Here is a 19,527-nt window from a genome sequence, read left to right on the forward strand (position 1 = left end):
CAGCACGCTCGCTGGCTCTGGGTTCAGTTTCGAGTCAATTAACGAGATCCAGGAAAAACCACAAGACGGGGAGCAGAACTTCTGTCAGAAAGCAGGGCAGATCAGGGCACAATGAAGGTTTTAAGTGCTCGAACACTTAGAGAGCTGGAGCAAAAAGCAAAACAGAGGTGTTGATGCAGTAATTTCCAAGAAGTGGGGGGCTTAGTTCATGTGAAATAACTGAGAAAAACACTGTGATAATAACAGAAATAAACAGTTAAGAACTTGATGTGCTCTTGCAACGAGAGCACGCAGACAGCTTAGGGAAGCAGCGGTGGAAGAAGTTCCTTTACTTTAAAAGTACCCACACTCAACTGCAAGTCAACAGCAATGACTCAACATTCCTACGGATGTAAAAGTGTGGGAGATTTTTTTTTTTAGATAAATGTAAAGATTCAGTTCTAACGGTACTTGTTCTGCAGGTTGAAGAAGAATTGGTTTAGATACAAGGGATACAACCACACATGCAAAACCTTTCCTTACTTAAAGTGGGAGCGTATTATCAGCAAACCGGTCCGTCTCAGTTATTTACTATTATGTAGGATGAGTATTGCTGCTGCATTCATCTTCATTTACAAATTCTACATAGTAGAATCTGTAGGCAGGGACATGGATTTCTGGGAAGGCAAGTGTTCTGGTTTCCGTTTGGACTGTGCCTGTAGTCCGAGTAATATTGACCAATCATGTATCAGCAGGCTGCGGCGTATGCAAGAAAAACAGTCCGACAGGAGAGCGAAAGCAGGCGGAACATAACCCGCCACAATGACATCCCGGCTCCCATCAGCGTGATCTGATGATGATTTATCTTCTTATTAATCTCTATGAACAGACATCTGCATGCTAGATTCTAGATCTGAAATTTAACTTGAGATGAATTCCCTTGACCGTTCACCCTTCAGATTTCCCGACTTCCTCGAATGCATCAGATCGATCCGACCTCCGTTCAACAAACAAGCATTTTAAAAGTTTTCTTCTCCTCTTGAGGACAGACCTTTTGAATTTTTACTTCTTACAAATATGCATCATGATGTTGAAGTTTGGGCAAAGGTAAGACCCTTTAATAACGAGTAAATCACAAGAAAGCGGTTTCTCTTTCTGTAACATGCAGCACGCAGAAAAGGAAGTCTTTACGGGAAGTCGTTTATCGCTTACCACCCAGCACGTTCACCGGTGTCCCCAGAGGCTGCATCGTCTCAGACTGTAGGGTGTGTGATGTATGTTTGAACTTGACAGGAGTGGGATTATTATGTATTTATCATAGTTTCATTTGTGTTAACATACTTAGTTACATTGTGCCACTGCTGGTCAGATATAATTGTAAGATATTATAGGATTGTTAACACTGATGCCTCAATGTGAGAGCGTTTTCCTGTCTCCAGTTCAAACTACTTTATACAACTGGCTGTTTTTGTCAAGTGGTTCCCAACATAAGGGTCAGACCCACCTTAAGGGTCCTTTGAAAAATCTGAGGGGCCGTGTGATGATTAATGTGAGAAACATCTGATACACACATCTGTATCGGTTTTTGGAAAATATTGGATAATTTGATTGTATTTGATCATTTCAAACTCTTCCTGAAGTTTCTGGTTTATGTAACGACTTTAAGCACCTGGCTACACACACTGTCATGCAACAGCTCTCACACGCAAACCAACATCCTGATGCACAAATCCCATCTCCTCCGTGTTTGATTGAAGCCATGCTTAACAGTGTGGCACCTGGTGAGCACACAGGATTGCATTAACACAAACACACACATACATACATGCATGTACACACAGTCCTAACTCAGAACAGATGAAGTGGGGCTGAAGTTGGGGGAAACTGACGTGAAGCAACCAGGGACAATTAGTTGGGTCCTAAAGGGACAATTCCCCAAAACAAGCTGTAAACGAGCTGTAAACAAGGAAATCTGTGTGAGGTTTTGTTCTGTCAGCTGCTGTTCCAAAAGCACCTTAAGGTGGATACAAGCATTTCCAGTCAGACAGATAGAGAACACATGAACAGCTTAACCTGACACGTTTCACACAGGTAATATCAGAATATCAAAGCAGGTAAAGTCATGTTACCTGTCAGAGCATGCAACACACCTGCTGCTACAGGCTCTCGTGATATAGCGCGACTGGTCTTCAATCAACCCAGAACAGCACACGTCACTCCATTCCTCATGTCCCCGTCGCTCGCTTACAAAACAGCAACAAAATCGCCTCCTGTCTACCTGAACGCCCTCATCCAGGTCTACTCTCGTCCCGCCCACTACGCTCTGCCAATGAAAGGCGCCTGGTACTCCCATCACAACAGGGCCCTAAGTCTCTAACTAGACTCTTCTCCTCAGTCACCCCCAGGTGGTGGAACGTGTTACCAAACTCCATTCGAAGAAGAAGACGCTAAAGACCCAGCTCTTAATGAACACCTCTGACCTTAATGATATTGATGCTATTGATGATGATGACATCGAGGATGTTGATGTGGATTAGGATATTCATGATGTTGTTGACTTTATTGACCTTGCTGATATATTGGCACTTACTGACTTCGTTCCCTCCTGTCTTGATCGTTGCTTGTGTTGTATTAACTCTCAGATGTACGTCGCTTTGGATAAAAGCATCTGCTAAATGAAATAGTAACATTGAAGTACTTTATCAACCACGTACACAGATTTCTTGGTTTTTGCTTAAAAGACATATAATGCTGCTCCCACACACAACCGTATTGTCTCGACTCGATTCTCTAAGAACTACCTACTTTGTTTTCCACTAGAGAGATGGCAGGGTTCTTAGCTTAGCCTCATAGCGACACTAGGCAAACTGGCTGTGTGCTGCTGAACATGTTAGCATTGTCACTGTAAGGGCCTGTGTTCACTAACTGTGATTTTTGCACTGGCAGCGCCCAGGACTCGCTAAAAACACAGTACCCGGATGGGCGTGGCTTTGCAGGACGTAACAGTGCACGTGTCAGTGAGCTTCATGACTGTCAGCTGTCTCTGCGCTAACAAGCTAACTTTACGTTAACAGGTTTCCTTTGAAACAAGCCTCCTGTGCAGAGCGTTTGGTAACGTCTGCCTCATGGGGCTATAAAGAATTTGTAGTTGTTGTTAACGTGGGTTAAATGCTCTAACCCCACCTTCAGCAGCTTGTCTACTGATTTAAAGCAGTCACACCTGTATGTTGCATATGTATGAGGAAGCTTACTACCCTGTAAGCTCGTTTGGGCTGGGCATCTACTGATGCAAGATACTGCAGTGATATCAGATTACAGACCCCATCTGAGTGTATTTTTGTTGTTGGACATAATTAAGTCTAAGTGTCAACATATTTTACAATTTAGTTGATATTTAAGCAACATCACATGAGAGGGAGTGATGTACTGAATATCATCACGGCTGTGATTTGGTCGTAGGCACGAGGGCGCAGGCAACATCACGACCCCGGGTGTGATATTGCTTTTATACAACAGTTAAACAAGCTGCAAATAGTAGTAAACAGTAAGAATCAACAACAACATATTTTTTGTTCCACCAACTGAACTAGTTCCACAATTTAACTGAAACTGAACTCTTGTTGCCAAGCAACCCAACATTCTCCTGCACTCCGTCTACAGGTTACCACAGATCAGATGTTTTTATCATGAACATTTATCTGTTTGTTTTAATTGATCATCAGCCAGTGAAAGAAGAGTCTGCTGTGTGATTCAGAGGTATCAGCTTGAAAAATGTAGACACACGTGGTCTGCTGTAATGATAATTAACACTATACAGAACACCTGGCTGAGGCGGAGTGATACACAGAGTGAAAAGTCCCAGTGATGTTGTACTCTATATCGCCACTCATGGAATGCCTCTTATCCAATCAGATTACTTGGTTGGAACTAACCGTTGTATATTTGTCAGTATAACATTGTGATGGTCAAGTTGAGAATTTGTCAGCAGGCAGGTAGAAGTCATTTGAAAATCTGCAGCTTACTGTTGCTAGGTTACGAAAGTTGTCTGCTGGCACTTCCGTTTTCCTTGGTAGTGGCTGTTGGGTCTGCTTTAAATTGCTCTAAATTGGAAATTGTACACTCGAAAAAACGAAAGGATGAAGTTGTTTTCAACTGAAACTATTTTGAACTGAGAACGACAAAAACCAGCTGATGCACTGAGGACGCTGAGCGCTGAAAGGGCTGCTTTGGTTTTGTGTAGAAACTTGTTGCTGCCAGTGCAAAAAAAAAAACACCTTTAGGGCCCGATCAGACAGAACGTGTTTTAGCAGCTTTCTGTCATTGTTTTCAATGAGAGGGACGCTTTTTTTTCTCCCGTTTTTTCCGCTCTGTACGCCTCGCGTTTTTGAGGAAACGCTCTGAGCGTTTTTCTCATTGTCCAATCAGATGAATGTAGAGGCGGGCCTTCTGTCAGTTTACAATATAACGGTTAGGCACTAACAGATAAGTGACAGCAAATGATACGGTGGTTGCCTTAACAACAGTAGAAAAAAAAGGTGCAGCGAGCTGCTCTTTTTTTGACCGTAGGCTTCAACAAAAAAGGCAGTGCGGTGCGCCTCAAGTTTTACAGCCTGCAAAACACGCTCTGTCTGATCGGGCCCTTAGTGGACACCGGCCTTAAGGAGGTAGCCGGTTGGTGTTAGCATTTAGCTCCAAGCAGCACTGTACAGCAGCCTCTCAGAGCTGCTAACATGGCTGTAAACTTGTTTAAATGACAATTAACATGAAACCCACTGTTCGGATGAAATATCATTAATAAAATACTTTAAAATACACAAACACTGATGCGGTCAGACAGATTTGAAAGTGCTCAGTTAACCTTCTTGTGTGAAAAGGTTGTTAGTGGAAGATTTTTGCACATTGATGATTTTCTTTAATACATGCAAACACATATTTACACCCTGAAATTAAGCTATTTTTGTATCTTTGTGGAACCATTACATGAATGGACTTTGTGACAAATATTTTCAATTATTATAAAACACCTACATGCCAACAAATACATCTGCACAGTTAAACCATGAATATTCTTTATTTCCTGCCATCTAGAAAACGTGTTTCCCCTAAGGTGTGATGATTTATTAAGACAGCAGCAGATTTTAAAGTATTGGCGACAACACAACTTGTCTCCAAGCACCGGCTCGCGGTTATGGAACGATGTTGGCATAGTAACAAATTGTCTCTTTGTTTTATTGGCTCAACCTCCCGGCAGACACTGTCTCGTTGTGTGGTTTAAGCAGCGTCGCTCACCCCTGTCTGTCTAAATATCAGCAGTGCAGCCTACACACCCGTCTCGCTCAACGGGTTCTTATTTTCTCTGCATGGCAAAGCATGTTGAGAAAAGGCTGCGTTAGTGTCAGAGGATACAGCTTTTAAACATTTATAGCAGAACTGACGCAGGATTATCAAATCAGAGAAATTCAATGCTGATATCTTCTTTAGCAAGGCTCTTCAGACTGAAGGACTAAAAGCTAAAATCAACTGATGGTAAATTAATAAAAATATAGATACTCCTGGTCAAATATTACTCCAATACAAGTGAAAGTTGCTCAGTCAAATTATTACTTGAAGTACTGGAGTACTTGCTTACTTCTCAAGTATTCAAAGTACTTTTTAAAAAAACATTGTATATTCACAAAGCATGAGTGCAGTCAAGAGCACACGTGTGAATAATCGTCCTTCTCTGCCACGAGAGGTCTCAGCACGTTTCCATAACATCTGCTAACATCACCTACAGGTTCTAATTACATTTGGAAGAAAACGTTTTAATCTGATGTTCAAAGAACGTTTTGAGGATGTTTATCATTTCAAATAAAGTTCTCGTAACGTTAAAACTTAGACTGCAACATTCTGAGGATCTTTTCAGGATGTTATTGAGGCCTGGGACGTCAGAACACCTTTTTTTTTTTTTTTTACAATAGCTCAATGTTACATAAAAACAAAGGTCGAACAGGCCCACTGCAACATGCTGAGGATCTTTTCAGGATGTTTGTACGGCCTGAACTATCAGAACGTGATTTATAAAATGTTCCTGAAATGTGATTTGAACATTCTCACTGCGACTTTCTGAAACTGTTTTCAGAGAGCGTTCTCCTGCTATTAAAAGGAACATTCTGGGAACCAAATAAAAACTTCCCGCTCAAAACATTACCAGAACATCGCACGTAACATTTTTAGAACGTTCTTAGAACAAACCATTTCCAGCTGGGGTACAAGTACGGCAACACCACTTAGACAAACCTTAGATAAATGTTTCTCAAACATGGTTTCTGTCATTATAGTTATTATCACGCTGATTTACGTCCAAGTGTTCATTTTTCTGACTAGTTTATTTTTAATTAGTTATTTGATGCTGTAAAAATGATGATTGACAGCTTTGTTGACCAATCCGGCTCCTGCAGCCGATCAGTTCCGGATTAGCAGAGGGGAGGATGATCGGCGAGAGGAGACGTAACAAAAAACAATCACTACTGAAGTTTCCACACCTGTGAACGTTAGACCTCAGACCAACACAAAGAAACTGTTCTGCTGTTAAACACGCCGGGGAGTGGGATCCTTGGGGTAAGTAAAGTGTGTGTTTTGGTTAGCGGAAGTGGCTACGGTGGCGCCACCCGCAGATCTCCCTTCCAAATGACGTCTATCACAGGGGCTATTTTGGCATCACTTTCATACAATGGGAGCAGATGGAGACATGTCGTCCTTCTATATATACAGTCATTGGTTTTGAACCTGGACTGTGCCAAGAAAAATTTGCACGTATCGATGTGGCTGATCATAAGACAGTTTTTGCATTTGTGGCGCCTCCTAGTTGCAAATAAAATCTTTGAATCTGCAGAATTTCAGAACAGATACGTATCCAGAATTATTTTGATCGTCGTAGAAAATCCAGTCAAAGTTTTGGGGACGATGCTCAAACGGTTTCTGAGTTTTCATTTTCAGAGCAAATTATTATTTTAGCAGATAAAGTCAGAGATTAAAATCATAGAATACTTTGAGCCTAGTCTTTTTTGAGATGATATGTTAACTGGATTGTTACATGCTACATTGAGATCAGTGAGTGTCCTTATACATGTGATTTCTTTTGGAATAATAAGACAGCAGGAGGAGCTTAAAAGTTTATATTCATAACTTTTCCCTTTAAGAAATAAACAACATACATGTAACGCTTATCTCAGTCTCTAACGGCTCTTTTCCACTGTCACACTGACTTTCAGCGGTAATATCTTCAGTGGGAGTTCATCCACAGTGTTAATGTATGGAAACAGTCTCTCCGTGAAGGTTTCAGTGAATGTGTATATGTGTGTTTTTGTATCAGGATCAGAGAACGAAAGCATTCCTCTGTCCCAGTCCAGAGTCACTCTGATCCTCTCAAACTTCTTCCCCAATAAGAGATCAGTGGCTGGAGTGGGTGGTGACCATGCCGAATATTCACCTTCATCAAACCATATTCCCCACAATCCAGAATGTATGCGTCCCTTCCTCTGGACGGACTCTGCAGAAACACCCAGTGTCCAGACTTTACTGTCTCCAACCTGGACAACCCAGCTGTGAGCGCCTGAGTCGAAGCCCTCAGAGCACAGGACGGAGTTGTAATTATCAATCCTCTCTGGGTTGTCAGGAAGCTGCTTCTCCTCTCCGAGTCTCACACTCGTCAAATCATCAGACAGGATGAGTTCTGGATGAGCAGTGTTTGGGTTCAGAAACAAATGAGTATAGGAGACTTTCTCTTTCATCTTGTTCCAGATGTTGAAGCTCAGGTTGCCCAGGTGTTTGACCTCGTCTATAAGAGCTCCTGAGAGCAGCTGTGGGTCATCCAGCAGGGGGCGCTGCTGGACTCTTTGCACTGCAGCCTTGTAGTTCTGCAAGAATGAGACATCTTCAGCTCTCAGCTCCTCCTCTGTCGCTCCAACTATGTCTGAAAGAGCGTCTATTTCTTGGCTCAGAGCCTCCATCTTCTCCTTCATCACCTGACTCTTCAGCTCCTCTTCCACCCTCAGTGCAGCTATCCTGGCCTCCTCTTCCTCCTGCAGAAACACGTGAAGCTTCTTAAACTGCTTCTTAATCCTCCTCTCTGTGTGCCGGGCCTGGACCTTAATGTGTTCTGCCGTTTGATCACACTTCATTTTAACTTTTCTAAAAACCTGCATTTTCTCCTTCAAGGACTCCAGAAGTTTCTTCTTGTGTTGTCGGGCAACTTCATCGATGGGTCTGAATGTGTGGTTTGCATGTTTTTCTGAATCTCTGCAGACGAGACACGCTGGCTGCTGATGGTCCAAACAGTAGAGTTTGAGTTTCTCAGAGTGCAGGCTGCAGAGATCGTCTGGAGGTCTCTTATCTCTCTCCAACAAGAAGGCCTCGCACAGGTTCTTCAAAACCAGACTAACAGGTGGGTGTTCACTTGAAGACACTGTCTTACAAACTGGACACTCGCGAGTTTGCTTCTCTCTCCACCAGCTCTGCAGACAGTCCTTACAGAAGCTGTGGCTGCATGACAGAACAACAGGTTCTCTGAAGATGTCTCGACAGACGGGGCAGCTGAGATCCTCCTCTGATCTGGAAGCCATTTCGTCTCAGAGTGCAGCTGAAATCAAAGCAGACATAAAGTGCAGTCAGCCAAGGCTCTCCCACCTCTACTAACCTCACTGATTTACTTTCACTTTGAGTCCTGTTTTTCTCAAACTCACCTCCAGAGTGGAGAGTCAGCAGGTTGAAGCAGCAGTGTTGTAGTGTTGTACGTTCTCCTCTGTGGCTGAACTCAGAGGAAGTTTGTGTTTTGTTCTGAAGGTGAATCTCACCGTCTGTTTCTCAGCCTGTGTCCCTCTTTAGTGAAAACAAACTGTTTCCTGCTTTGTCTCAGATGAGTCAGATGAGAGGAGGAGCTTTGTCAGACCTCCTTTGCCTGAGGCTGCAGCTTCACATGCAACATAGGGGTGTGTCTCATACCGTAGTGGTGATTCATTGTTGCATGTGTACATATAGCGTGCAGCCGGCTGTTGCAGAAGCTATGTTTAAAAGTAGTTTGTAATCATGTTGAATTCAATGGAACAGCATAAATATAATATCCCAGGAATGTTCTGGAATATTGTTGATGAGCGGTATTAGTCCAACAAAGCAATGTTTCCTGCATGAAGCCAGTGCATTTCTTTTTACTATTCTGTGCAATGGGAGTGAAGCTTATTCATTAGTAGTATTCTGAACAGAGTGCTGCTCTTAACGTGTTTTTATTGGTGCTAAAAGATTAAAAATGACAAACTCTGGTTAAAATGCTGAGCTCATTACTCTATCTGCCTCTTCATGCTTCAGCCTTCGCCTAACCCTGAGCAAGGCCCAAAACAAGGACTCTACCTTGTGCTGATATTTTTGCTTTGGGCTGAACCAATAATCGAAAATGTATCATGATTGTTCAGCCCTAGTGTAGCACATACTGACATTCAAGAACATATCTGTGAGGGGTGGAAGTAACAACAATTAAATGAAACAAACAGGTGATAAAAACACATGTGAAATGGTAAATGAAGTGACAAACTATCAAGTGATTTGATGAATTTAAAGCTGATTTGATTAAAATGTGATTTGATGAAAGCAGAGCCACTTTTCAACCTTTTCCTGACGTGAGTATCAAATATGTTCATTCATTCATGCTGTACACTTGCTGACTTAGGGCCCGATCAGACAGAGCGCGTTTTGCAGGCTGTCAAACGCGAGGCGCACCGCACTGCCTTTTGTTGTTGAAGCTTAAAAAAAGGTTTTAAAAAAAGAGCAGCTCGCTGCGCCTTTTTTTCTACTGTTGTTAAGGCAACCACCGAATCATGCAATCAATGCTTTGAGTTGAAGTTTTTTCAACTCGAGGCACTCGGAGCGTTCCCTCAAAAACGTGAGGCGCACAGAGTGGAAAAACACGAGGCGCTCTGCAACGCAGAAGCAGCGCGCAAAAAGCGTCTCAATGAAAACAATGACAAAAAGCTGCTAAAACGCGTTCTGTCTGATCGGGCCCTTAGTTTGTCATTTGGTCTGTTCCGCATCATCTTATTAGCTCTTTTTAGGACACACTCGTTTACTTATTTTTATATGCTCTTCATTGTAATGTTGCACTTTCCACTTTGCTGCTGTAACACTGTAAATTTCCATGTTGTGGGACGAATAGAGGCTGATCTTATCTTGTCTTTGTTTGGTACAGATGGTCACACCATAATAAGCTTAATGTTTTTTCAATGAAAATGAGAATAATGATGTAAGAATGATCATTCCCTTTAATATGGGAAATCAAATCAAAATTGCAATATAAGTCAAAATAATAGCAATTAGATATTTTTTCAAAATCTTCAACATATATTACTTTTCAAAGCGACTAAATGATGCCTCAGTGTCTCAGATGAAAAATCACTGGGCATCCAAAGGCTTTTCAGAACGACACCTGTCACCTTGGGAAAGAAGTTTAGTGAGCGCAGGACTTAACTTTAAAGATGCCACTGAATTGGTCGCATTAAATAATGCATAAAGAGCCACAAAGGAAAATATGACAGCAAAGGCTTATTCTGAAAGGAGAAAGACACTGGAATTGGTATTATGGAATATTAAACATAAAAATAAGTGTGATGACATAGTTGAGGCGTTTACCATGATCTACACAGAGAACAGAAATGACATGAAAGGAAGGAAGAGCACTTCAGGGTCTTTTGGGAAACTTTACACTTTTTAATTGGACTCAGTTTAGTTCAAAGAGGCTCTGTTGTTTCACAAACACTGTTAACAAGGCATCACAACGATCTGTCCAAATATCTGAACAGTAAACGATAACAGTAATATTACCTGACAAAGGGAATTCATACAAATTAATTCTAAAATGACTGTCTGGATAGAAACCCAAACAGATTAGAACCATAATTCTGTTATCATGGCACAGAACAATACTGGGTGAAATTGGTAACTTGGAATATTATGAGGAAAGTGATTAATGGAACATTTTCAGTAAGAGGTACCATGTACTGTAAGGAGCATCATGGGATGGGCAGGACGGAATATTGTGTGTTAGGAGTGCCATGGAATATAGAGAGGGAAAGGGTACTGTGGAGTATTCTAGTGGTACCATGGAACGTATTTAGGTGTAAGATGGAATATTCAGGCAAAACAGAGCTGTGCCGTATCACAGGAAAGGGCTCTTTCGTAATGGTGTAAGAAAGGGATAAAATGGAACGTGGCAGATCAGGGATGAGATGGAGCTACTTTGTTTGTCAGTGTTGGGCACTGCAAGTAAGTGGTACAATGGAATAGGTACCATATTTTTGTATGAAAGCAGAGTCAGAAGCCCTTTTTACACTGCTACCTCGGATGCCTGCTCAGAGGAGGAACGACTTCGCCCCAGCATTTAGCCTCAGTGTGTTTAACGTTAAAGATGAGGCGACCATGAAGTGGCGCTGTAAAAGGGGCTTTTGTATTCCCAGACCTCTGTGGTAGTTCCTGGTGTGGATTTGTACCTCGTTGCTGTAGCAGTGTTTTCAACTGATTTTACGCCGTTGTTCTGGTTTCTGGACCTTGTCACCTTACTTTTGGACCTGCTCCCCATGGACTCAAATCGCAAGCGGTTGGTTTTTGTGTTTTCTAAAAGTCTGCAATTGGGTTTCCCTTTCTGTAAATTCTCAATCGTGACAGAGACACAATATCAATCGGCAACTTTATCAACAAATATACTATTACCTTTACTTTTAACGAGCAACCAAATCTGCTAGCTGTTGGCTAAAGTAGGCGTATTAACGGTGCTTAAAAAGAGGTAGGTTTTGGATGTTTCACATAGAAAACCAACCTCTTACCTAACCTCCCACCCATTTCATTTTATATTTTATGTTGCCCGCTGCCTACATCATACCATAATGAGATGTTTACTGTGATACTCCATGGTTCCTGTTTGTGATGTGTGCAAGAAAAACACTACAATATAGCAGTAGAAGAATGAGTTAAGATAAGATAAGATAGGATGTCTTTGAAGACTAACTGCACACAGATACAGAGACTCTGCCTACACATGTTTGTATGGGTTGGTAGGTGGGTTGGTTGCTTCCTGTAACCCCTACGTTTTAATGTTATTAAAGAAGAAACTCACAGGGCGTGTCTTCCACTAAATTGGCACAGCAATGTATGTAAAGACAGTTCTTACATCTAAGGAACAGTGAGTGTTTGTCCAAGGGTAACAGTAACACTGACATATAAAAAGATGCAGACATATATACACTCCTACGCTGGGCACATACACTATGAGCCCACCAGTTTCAGTGAAGAAAAATGTTGAGCTCAGCAGATTGTGAGGCCAACTTTCTATGAACAAGAAGGAGGAAAAAAAGGAAACAGTTTGGAGGAAATGTGGTTTTCCTTCTGCAGCCCTGGCCTGTGTGGCATGCAGGAGCCTTTGGTTACATTTGCACAGGCAGGAGTTCACAAGGATTTCTTAAAGGTAACTGGAAGTTTATACTAACATCTTTACATTTAGAAGGTACATAATGTTCACCATCTTTGTTCAGCATGCTGACATTGAAAAGTTAGTGCTAAACACAAAGTAGGCTACAGCAAAGGCTCACCCCGAGCTCCACAAAAACAACGAGGAGTATTACCTCGTACCCTTTAAACCACGTCATGGTACTCTTACAATATTTTCTGGTAGTCTTTCATACAGAATTCAGTGGTTTTATTTTATACATTTTTCCCATTTTCTTCTGTTATCCAGGGCCTGGTCGCAGTGGCAGCAGACTAGGCAGGTAAGTCCAGAGTTCCCTCTTCTCAGGAATGTTTTCCAGCTCTTCAGGTGGGATCCTGAGGCGTTCCCAGGCAAGAGGACCTGTATAATTCCTCCAGCGTGTTCTTAGCCTACCCTGCAGTGTCCTATCAGTTTGTTTTTACCATTTCTTCTGTCCTGTAAACCTCCAAAAGAAGGTGCCCAGGAGGCATCCTAACCAAATCTCAAACACTTCACTTGGTTTGTTTTCATGTGAAGAAGCAGAGGCATTACAGTAGGTGCCCTCCGGATCTCTGATCTGAGCCGAGTCCAGCCACCCTTTGGAGCAAGAGTTCATTCTTTTGGTCACTCTTCAAAGCTTGTGATCATAGGTGAGGGTGGTATATCGAAATCGTCTTCTGATTCAGCCCCCTGTTTACCAAAAAGACTTGGTACAGTTCCTGCATTACTGCTGATGCCGAACCAATCCATCCCTTTGCTTCAGGCAGTAACCCATTCTCTTCCTGGAGGGGGCAATCCACCATTTTCCAGCAGAGAAGCATGGCCTCAGCCTTGGAGGTTCTGGCTTTCACACTTGGCTGCAAAGGCTTCAGTGCCTGCTGGAAGTTTGATGCAGTCAACTGAACCACATCATCTGCACAAAGCAGAGAAGAAATGTTGATGTCCCAAAATCGGACAATCTCCTTACCCCTGCGGCACCTTAAGATCCTGGTCAACCTTCTTCCATCACCGCAGTGGTCCAGTTCTGATGCTCACGTGCCCTTTGCAGACGCTTTCAGTGGTGGACAGGGGTCAGCATGGGCACCCTGACCACTCTGCAGCTACACAGCCCCATACGCAACAAACTGTGATGCTCTGTGTGTTCTGACACCTTTCTGTCAGAACCAGCTTTAACATTTCTTAGCAATTTGAGCTTCAGTAACTCTTCTGTTGGATGAGACAAGACCAATGAGCGAATCATCAATGAGCCTTGGCTGCCCATGACCCTGTCACCAGGTGAATCTTCCTTGGACCACTTTAGGTAGGTACTGACCAGTGGTGAATTCTAGTTTATGGTAGTGGGTATACTCTGATTTTCCCCCGCCCAGCCTCATACACACCCATCCCGAAGCGACCCCCCACCCAGAGCGGCAGTAGCTTCAGGGTTCAGTGGGCTTACGGAGACACTGAAAGAGTGTTTTGCTTTCATTTCACGTCTCTGTGGTGATTCTACACATTAAGGTTAGCTGATCTAAAACGTGCAACGCTACATAGCTACTGACAAGCCAGAGAAATTACAGCCAAGCAACTTACTGTGTTGTTTCCTTGGTAACATAAGGTGTCATCATTTCACAGTCGACGGAAACCCTTATGGTCCAAATGTCCGTGCATCGTAACACAGACTGAATGAAAGCATGTTGTTACGTATCCTTGAGCATTTTTAAGTGGGTATACGGAAATCTTTGACCTTTCCTAGTGGGTATACGGCATATACCTGCGTATCACGTAGACTACACCACTAGTACTGACCACTGCAGACCAGGAACACCCCAGAAGAGCTGTAGTTTTGGAGAAGCTCTGACCTAGTCGTCTAGCCATCACAGTTTGTCCCTTGTCAAAGTCTCTCAAATCCTCACACTCCTCATGCATTTTAGCTTGCTGCCTAACATATCCTTCCCACTGAAAGCTGACATTGTAATGAGGAAAATAATGTTTTTCACTTCACCTGTCAGTGGTCATAATGTTACGGCTGATTGATGTTTATCTCAAGGTACAAAAAAAAAGATTTCACAGTAGCCCTGAGTAGTTACCCCATGTCGTGGCCTTGGATCTAAAGTTTAACACAAAAGTTTTTTAGTTTGTGTAAAGAGCATTGCAGCATCACATGACTGCTTGTGTACCAATAAACTTTAAACTCAAATCAAAGTCAAAGACAGATGCTGTATGACTTGTGGTTCTGTTTGTGTTTTAGCCTCAATTATCTGCATATAACATCCGTCTTGTGCACTGAAATACAACTACAGACTGAAATTGCTGTGAGAAAAACAACAGTTTACTGAGTTAATGCATCAGGCTGGAGTGTAATTTACAATTAAAGCAGACATAAAGCTGCTAGTGAGCCTCGTCTCTGCTGCAGCTACTTGGCCGGTCACTGTTACTCACATCCCTTTGCTGTTGAGTCAAATTGACTGGATCAGGTTGATTTTATGTGTGATCCATGACAGCCTCACATTATCCAATCACTTCTGTTCATCCATCATATACAGAGCTGCTCAGCAAAAGAGTCCAACAGAGAGAATAAAGAAGGAGAGTTCAGAGAGACGGAGCGGTGAGAGAAACACTCTACCAGAACACAGCTTGTGTTACAAACCACCAGAGACCCTCAGTGACTGCCAAGATTTCCAAATGTGAACCCAAGCTTTCTGGCTGGTCATTATTTCTAGAGTTTGGTCTAAACTAAATTTATGACACTAAGCTGGCGCTCTTTGTGGCATTGTAAATTAAACCTACATAGAGTTTTACAACCAAAATAAGGCCCACTGTCCTTTAGTGAAGGAAGAAGAAACGCTAGAGAATGTCAATGCGGATGTTCACTGACACACTGTTAATGAATATTAATGAAATGTTTGTTTACAGTAACTTAGAGCTAAAAAATCAAGTGTTTACATACAACTTAATCATATCGAAAAGAGGCGAGAAAGATTTTCAGATTTCCATCAGCTGAGACGGAACGTGCTCAAAGACAGCTCTGGATTCACCATCTGAAACATTACTGACTCAACATTACTTACTGTTGAGTCAAGGCTGGCAAACTAATGTTTTTAGATTGATGTTAGCTTTATAAAGACAGAGACTCTGATATATGCACAGCGTGATTTAAAAGTATTGCTGCAGGTGGGGAAGTTGAGTTACGAGCTGGTTGTGTTTAAAGGGGCCGTATCTTTGGGATGGATATTCTCATGTTTTCGTGGGTTTCACATGTTTGGCTGTTTATTGTTCACAGTGGAAAACTGCATCATTCTGTGTTTTTCCAGAATCACATTTTAAAAAGGTCGCCTCTGAAATGGGCCGTTCAGAACAGCTGCAGGTTTCTACGTAGAACCTCACCTTAGCTGAAATCGACCAATCATCATTCACCGTCGTTCCCCTCAGGCTGCCTTATCGCTGAGTCCTTGTCAAGATTTCAGCTCACCATTCTGATACCTCCTGGCGATTTTGGCTCGTACATATAAGGCTGAATAACTGGTCCTAGAGCAGCCATGTTTTCTACAACTTTGGAGTGGCAGTGCAGTGCGGCCGCTCACACGTGGGGGCTGCGCAGTCACTCCAGATACTGTCAGCCAATCGTGGCTAAGGTCTAACCTTTAAATGGCAAAATGGCTTGTTGGTTTCAGGAGGAAGGAGAGGCTCCGAAAAGTAATTAAATTAAAATATGTTTACAATTTTTAAAATGAAACAAACTTTACCAACATGACTCAAGACACTAAAATAGCTCAAATATGTCCCCTTTAAGTTGTTCCACCAGGTTTTGTAGATTTGGTTTAACAATTAATTAGATATATATTTCATCAAAAGAATAGAGAAGAATAAACCTTTATTAATCCCAAAGGAAATTCTTGAGCCAGGCTTCTTCAGAGTTACAAAAACGAGAAATACAAATAACTCAGATAAAAGTGAAATAAACAATATAAAATGTAAAGAGGTTAAATACTGAGAGACAATGCCTAATATAATAACAATAGTCCAATAAGATATTTACAAAATAAAGCTTGGTAAAAATCATATTTGCAGTGAAAATAAGAAGTAATGAAAACCTTAATTTGCATGAGATAAATTGAGACAATCAATGGTCTAAGAGCAAATTATTTTCACTTAAATTACTACGTTAAATTATATTAAATTGGATTTAATTTACCAAGTATCAATGTGTTAATCAAGTATTTTTTTATACAGGTGACAAATGGTGACATGGAAGTTTAAAAAGAGTAACAGAAGATAATAACAGGCCATTTACTGAATAACCCTTTTAAAAAATAACACATAAGGTTTTCAGGTTGACGTTTTATGGCTATGAAGTATTGGAAAAAGTTTGCCCTGTAGGGGAGACCAGGGTTGGTTGTTACATGTTGCTTCACAGTCAAACTAGAGGGTGCTGCTTTATCATGTTAAAGCTCCTGTGAGGAGTTTTTTCTCTGGTTATGAAACCGACTGAAGTTAATTCTGATGACTCTACATGACCTACAAAAGCAAACAGACCACCAGAGACGAGACTGATTATTTCTATATAGTTATTTTTAATGCCTGAAACCGCTGGCAGGGGGGTAGGTGTCAGACGAAGCGATTAACTGCACGCTGCCTTTGTTTACATTTTCCAGGGCAGAAATTTAAAGTGAGTGATACATAGTGAGCGTTTTTTTAGTTTAAAACCACCACTTAAGAATGCACAGGACAAAATCCGCAAAGAGGCTTTGTCCACAGGGGGCGCCGCAATCAACACAAACTGAAAGTTCCTCACTGCAGCTTTAATATCAACTATTTGACATTAATGTGAGGGTGTAATGTTCATTGGGCAGAGTAATAATTTAGACTTATTTATATTTATTTAATTCAGCGATTATACTTTACAATTACAATTTTACGTTTATATCACATTTTTACTATTGACTTAATATTCCATATCATACAACATTACATACACATACATACTCTGATATAACATACTGTTTTTATTTGACACTTTTTATATTGCACCTTATTTATACTACACTATTTCATACTTTATGCTACACTATTTCATACTGCCAAATCCTGCTGCTCCATATATGTCACTTTAGATTGTCACTTATGTCACGTTATGTATACCAGTCGTATATACCTCTTATTGTATTTATCTGTTCTTATTTGTATTTGTATTTACCTTCTTACCTTCTCGGGATTAATAAAGAATTATCTTATCTTATTTAATGACATTAATTAAATTCCCCCTTGAGAAGTACTCACATTTTTGAGGGCCTCAAAAAGTTGCAAAACTTTGCACATGTTGATTGAGTTGAATGAGTTGTGATCTTATCTGTCTTGTTGCAAAATGGCTCCATAGCATCACTCAAAATTTCTACATATGTTTAACCATCCATCCATTATCTATACCGCCCCCTGCTCCTCCTGTCGCGGGGGGCGAAATCATTGGGCAAAAGGTGATCACCTGTCAATCACAGGGCTGACACATGGTGACAGACAACCTTTCGCACTCATACCTATGAGCAATTTAGAGTCACCAATGAACCTAACGAGCATGTGTTTGGACTGTGGGAGGAAGCCGGTGACCCCACACATGCACAGGGAGAACATGCAAACTGCACACAGAAAGGCCAACTTTGTCCAAACCAGAGTTTGAACCAGTGACCTTCTAGCTGTGAGGCAACAATGTTAACCACTGCACCACCGTGCAGCCCTATGTCTAACCAAGATAAATTAAATGTATAAATTAAATTGATCTATAAATGTGGTAGGCATATGGAAGACACATGGAGAAGTGTAAATTAAAGTCTTGTCGTGGACAATAACCAACTTTTTCAGTTTCATTGTGATTAACATTTACTGTGACCACACTTAAACTGACTCTTCTTACGTGGTTCATCTGATCAGACTCAAACTTGGTGAGCGTACTGAAAAGACCTTACTGATTAGAAGTTCCTGAGATCAGAGTTTTTGTCATAGCATGTGGGTGTGACAGCTTGCTAGATTGCGATGTTTTGCCATGAAACAGGAAGTAACACATTTTTCGTTTAGTTTTTTTCCTTCCTGTTCGCTGAATAGTCGGGAACTTCATAAGAAAGACAGACTGGGGCAGCACACCACCAAATAATCCTGGTGCATATTTATGGTTTACAAAAAGAGCTGACCACAAAGAGCCACGCTGAGTTTAAAAGAGATGGGGACTATTCGTTTGGTGTCACTTTCTTTAAATAACTACAAAAGTCTTATTTGAAATCAATATTTATGTTCTACTGGAGTCCCATTGATGACTATTGGAACAACCAATCGTTTTGTGTGGGAATAAATGATCAGAATGTAAACGATATACATTTGAACCTAAGACGTCAAGATCCCCTTGAGTGTGTGTAAGATGTGTAGATGACAATTCACTCAATAGTAGATGTATTACAACCTCTCCGGTCTCCCCTGGTGATGGAGAATTGTTGTAAAGTTTGGTATTACTTCTTTTAAAGGATCTGAGTATGACACTTTAATTTGGTGTCTTGGCGCATGGGTTTGTGTGTGTGTGCCTGTGTGAGAGAGAGTGTGTGTATGTGTGACAGTGCTACCCTGACATCACCTGAGACCCCGCGCAGCCTTTTGTTTGGAGAAAGTGGAAGCCTAGAAAAACTGCTCACTTTAAATGACATAATGCAAAGTTTTCTTCTCTTTTTTTTCCTCTGGGGGTGTGGGGGGGTTCAGTTTGTGCCACTTTGTGTTACAGCTCGAGTGAGTCATCGGTGGAAAGAGGGGGGGAAGATTTGAGAAGAAATATTGCTGTTAAATGAGTTTGGACAGCATGACATCACGGCGTAATTAAAACAGCTTTCTGGAATTCCGTTTCCAATTCCTGCGCTCAGGTTTGTTGGAGGATTTTTCGAGCACCTGCAGGTTGGTGTGTGAGTGAAATATTTTCACTGGACGGAGTTCAAACTTTGAAGGGAAAGAGAAAAAAAACGGAGGCAGCGGCATTACGCCATTCTTGCCTCTCTTGGAAAAAAGTGGGATTTAAAGAAGTTTCTTACAAGATATCCAGCAGAATGTGCCGT

The 19,527-nt window shown here is 41.5% G+C and overlaps 1 protein-coding gene across 1 annotated transcript; it reads right to left on the reverse strand.

Annotated features, from left to right (window-relative positions):
- Positions 1 to 7,183: 7,183 nt before the first annotated feature.
- LOC138606623 (nuclear factor 7, brain-like) lies at positions 7,184 to 8,582 on the reverse strand. Its single transcript, XM_069679103.1, has one exon. The coding sequence runs from the start codon at positions 8,580 to 8,582 to the stop codon at positions 7,197 to 7,199; it is 1,386 nt and encodes a 461-aa protein (XP_069535204.1). The 3' UTR covers positions 7,184 to 7,196.
- Between the last annotated feature and the right edge of the window lie 10,945 nt (positions 8,583 to 19,527).

The sequence above is a fragment of the Semicossyphus pulcher genome, unplaced genomic scaffold, assembly GCF_022749685.1.
Source record: "Semicossyphus pulcher isolate SPU_LCO1_2020_fin unplaced genomic scaffold, fSemPul1.0.p SCAF_3, whole genome shotgun sequence".
Lineage (NCBI taxonomy): Eukaryota > Metazoa > Chordata > Actinopteri > Labriformes > Labridae > Semicossyphus > Semicossyphus pulcher.